This window comes from Vespa crabro, chromosome 4 (assembly GCF_910589235.1).
Source record: "Vespa crabro chromosome 4, iyVesCrab1.2, whole genome shotgun sequence".
Classification (NCBI taxonomy): domain Eukaryota; kingdom Metazoa; phylum Arthropoda; class Insecta; order Hymenoptera; family Vespidae; genus Vespa; species Vespa crabro.
The window spans coordinates 6,505,787-6,508,286 of NC_060958.1; the positions used below are offsets into that span (position 1 = coordinate 6,505,787).

Genomic DNA, 2,500 nt, shown 5'->3' on the forward strand with positions numbered 1-2,500 from the left:
TCGATGAAAAAAAAAAGAAGAAGAAAGAAAAAAAAAAGAAAAAAAAGAAAACAAACATTTTTAAATTGCGAAGCAATGAATAAATAAATCGATTCGTTCGAATCGAGTATTGAAATATTATATCGCTTATATCGTTCATAAAATTGTACTGGAAATAAAAATAGAATTTCGATTCGAAGGACACACACGTATATAAATGTATATATATATATATATATATATATTTATATATATATATATATATATATATATAGAATCGGGGGTTTAATATGTAACGTATTATTTCGAACAATTGAGAAGTTGACGTCGGAATAAAATCGCTTCGTTTGTCACGTCTAAAATTCTCTCTATTCATTTCCGGTATGTACGATAGGTTCGTCAAACACTAGCGGTAAATTATAAATGAAGTTAGCTTATAGTTCTACACCGGTCGATAAAACTCTCTCTCTCTCTCTCTCTCTCTATATATATATATATATATATATATGCATATTTTCTCTCTCTCTCTTTCTCTCATACATACATACAAACACTTTTTCCTTTATCCTTCGAACATAAACCACGACAAGAAATTACTTTTAATAGCCTTTAGAATCGCATATATCGGACACGTAGCTATCAAAAATAAGATTAAAGTAAGTCGAAGACTTATATAGAATGTATATAGTGCTTGGCCACTTCGATGTCGTGTGATTATATTGACGAAAAAAAAAGAAGGAAAAAAAGAGAAGAAAAAAACGAAAAAGAAAAAAAAAGAAAATAACAGGTATATACGGGAATGGAAATTCGCAGGTGTATCATGTTATTCGTTATTAAATATGTATATATTATATGTACATAAATATATATACATACATGTACATAAATATACATATATATATATATATATATGTTTATACATAAACGACTTGCTGCTGCAATGCGGCAATTTCAAAAGACATCCGGGAAAGGGGAACTGCGAGAATGTATTATTATGATGACGTCAAATCTGAAAGCAAATTATTTTATTAACAAACATATCTTTTGATTAATTAACTAATTAATAATTTAAGATATCAAAACAATATTATACAAATATTTATTAAATGTTAATATCTCGGTATTTACATTATAAACGCTGATGCAAAGAAAAAAGAGCGGGGAGAGAGAGAGAGAGAGAGAGAGAGAGAGAGAGAGAGAGAGAGAGAGAGAGAGAGAGAGAGAGATGAAAAGAAAAAAAACAAAAAAGGGACTTCGTTGGATTTATAAAAACGTTGTATGCATTTAAATTAATCTATTTTAATGTTTTCAGGTTTATAAGAAAAAGACTGAAGCGGCTAAGAAGGAATACTTGAAGGCATTGGCAGCATATAGGGCATCGTTGGTTAGTAAAGGTGCAGCTGAGAATGAACAGCAACAACAACAGCATCAACAACAACCACAACATCAACAACAACAGCAGCCACAAGTGCAATACACCGGATACGCCAGTTATGGTGGAAATGGCGCACAAGGAAACGTTGCATATGAAGTTTATAGTCCTCAACCCCAACCACCGTCGCCTCAACAACAACATCAACAACATCAGCATCAACATCAACAGCAACAACAACAGATGGCCATTAAAAAGTCACCGCATCATCTTACGATGCAGGGTAATCCTCAGCAGCAGGCACAACAGGTAATATAACAACGATCGTCAGATTTATTATTCCCTTTCATACATCATATAATATTTCTTTTAATCGTTAATTCGAAATAACAGATTAAAACGTGAAGACGTTCTTTTACATTAATTTGCAGGGATTATTGGGCAATGCCATGGCATCGGCGCATATGACGCAACAACAACACATGCAGCAACAGGTGTCACAACAGCAATACATGCAGGTAAGTCTAACAAAGTATCTTACTACATATATATATATATATATATATATATATATATATATATATATATATTATTCGTTTTCGTATTTCGAGAAAATTTATGAGTTTATAAAATGATCGGAACCCGAGGAATCATATTTTATTCAATATATAAAAATCTGATTTAATTTGAACACATTGCTTATGATGATGATAATGACGGTAATAATAATTAAGAAGAGTGATTGTTTATTTATATAAATATTCAAGATTGGCGCCATTCTGACGCATCGATATCTCGTATTACTACTACATAATCGAATATATTACCATTCATCAAGCCGCAAAATGGCTGCCACGAATGCCTTCGATACTTCCGACAAAATATTCTCTATTTTCTGCTTAAGACCACCCGGGAGTTATTATTTCGTGAGTAAAATCTACGTTTAATTCGATAGTTCTTTTTTATTTTTCTATTTTATTGTCAAATCAAACTTTCGAATATATTCCATGATACCTCGTAAATACATAACCTATAAGTCATAATAATAAAAAGAAAGTCCGAATAAACGTAATAGATCTGTTTGACAGATTGTTATCTCTTATATATTTGACGTAGGTGCCACAGCAACAAGTACAACAGGTACAAGTA

At 31.2% G+C, this 2,500-nt stretch overlaps 1 protein-coding gene across 5 annotated transcripts in view; it reads left to right on the forward strand.

Moving 5' to 3' along the window:
* The window catches only part of LOC124423380 (TOX high mobility group box family member 3-like), a 209,347-nt gene that overhangs the window by 204,887 nt on the left and 1,960 nt on the right, over positions 1 to 2,500 (forward strand). For all 5 annotated transcript variants that reach the window (XM_046961042.1, XM_046961043.1, XM_046961045.1 and 2 more), the window contains 3 exons: positions 1,292 to 1,660; positions 1,783 to 1,869; positions 2,468 to 2,500. The exon at positions 2,468 to 2,500 is cut by the window's right edge. In XM_046961042.1, the coding sequence (XP_046816998.1) occupies positions 1,292 to 1,660; positions 1,783 to 1,869; positions 2,468 to 2,500 (489 nt within the window). The remainder of the gene's footprint in view (positions 1 to 1,291; positions 1,661 to 1,782; positions 1,870 to 2,467) is intronic.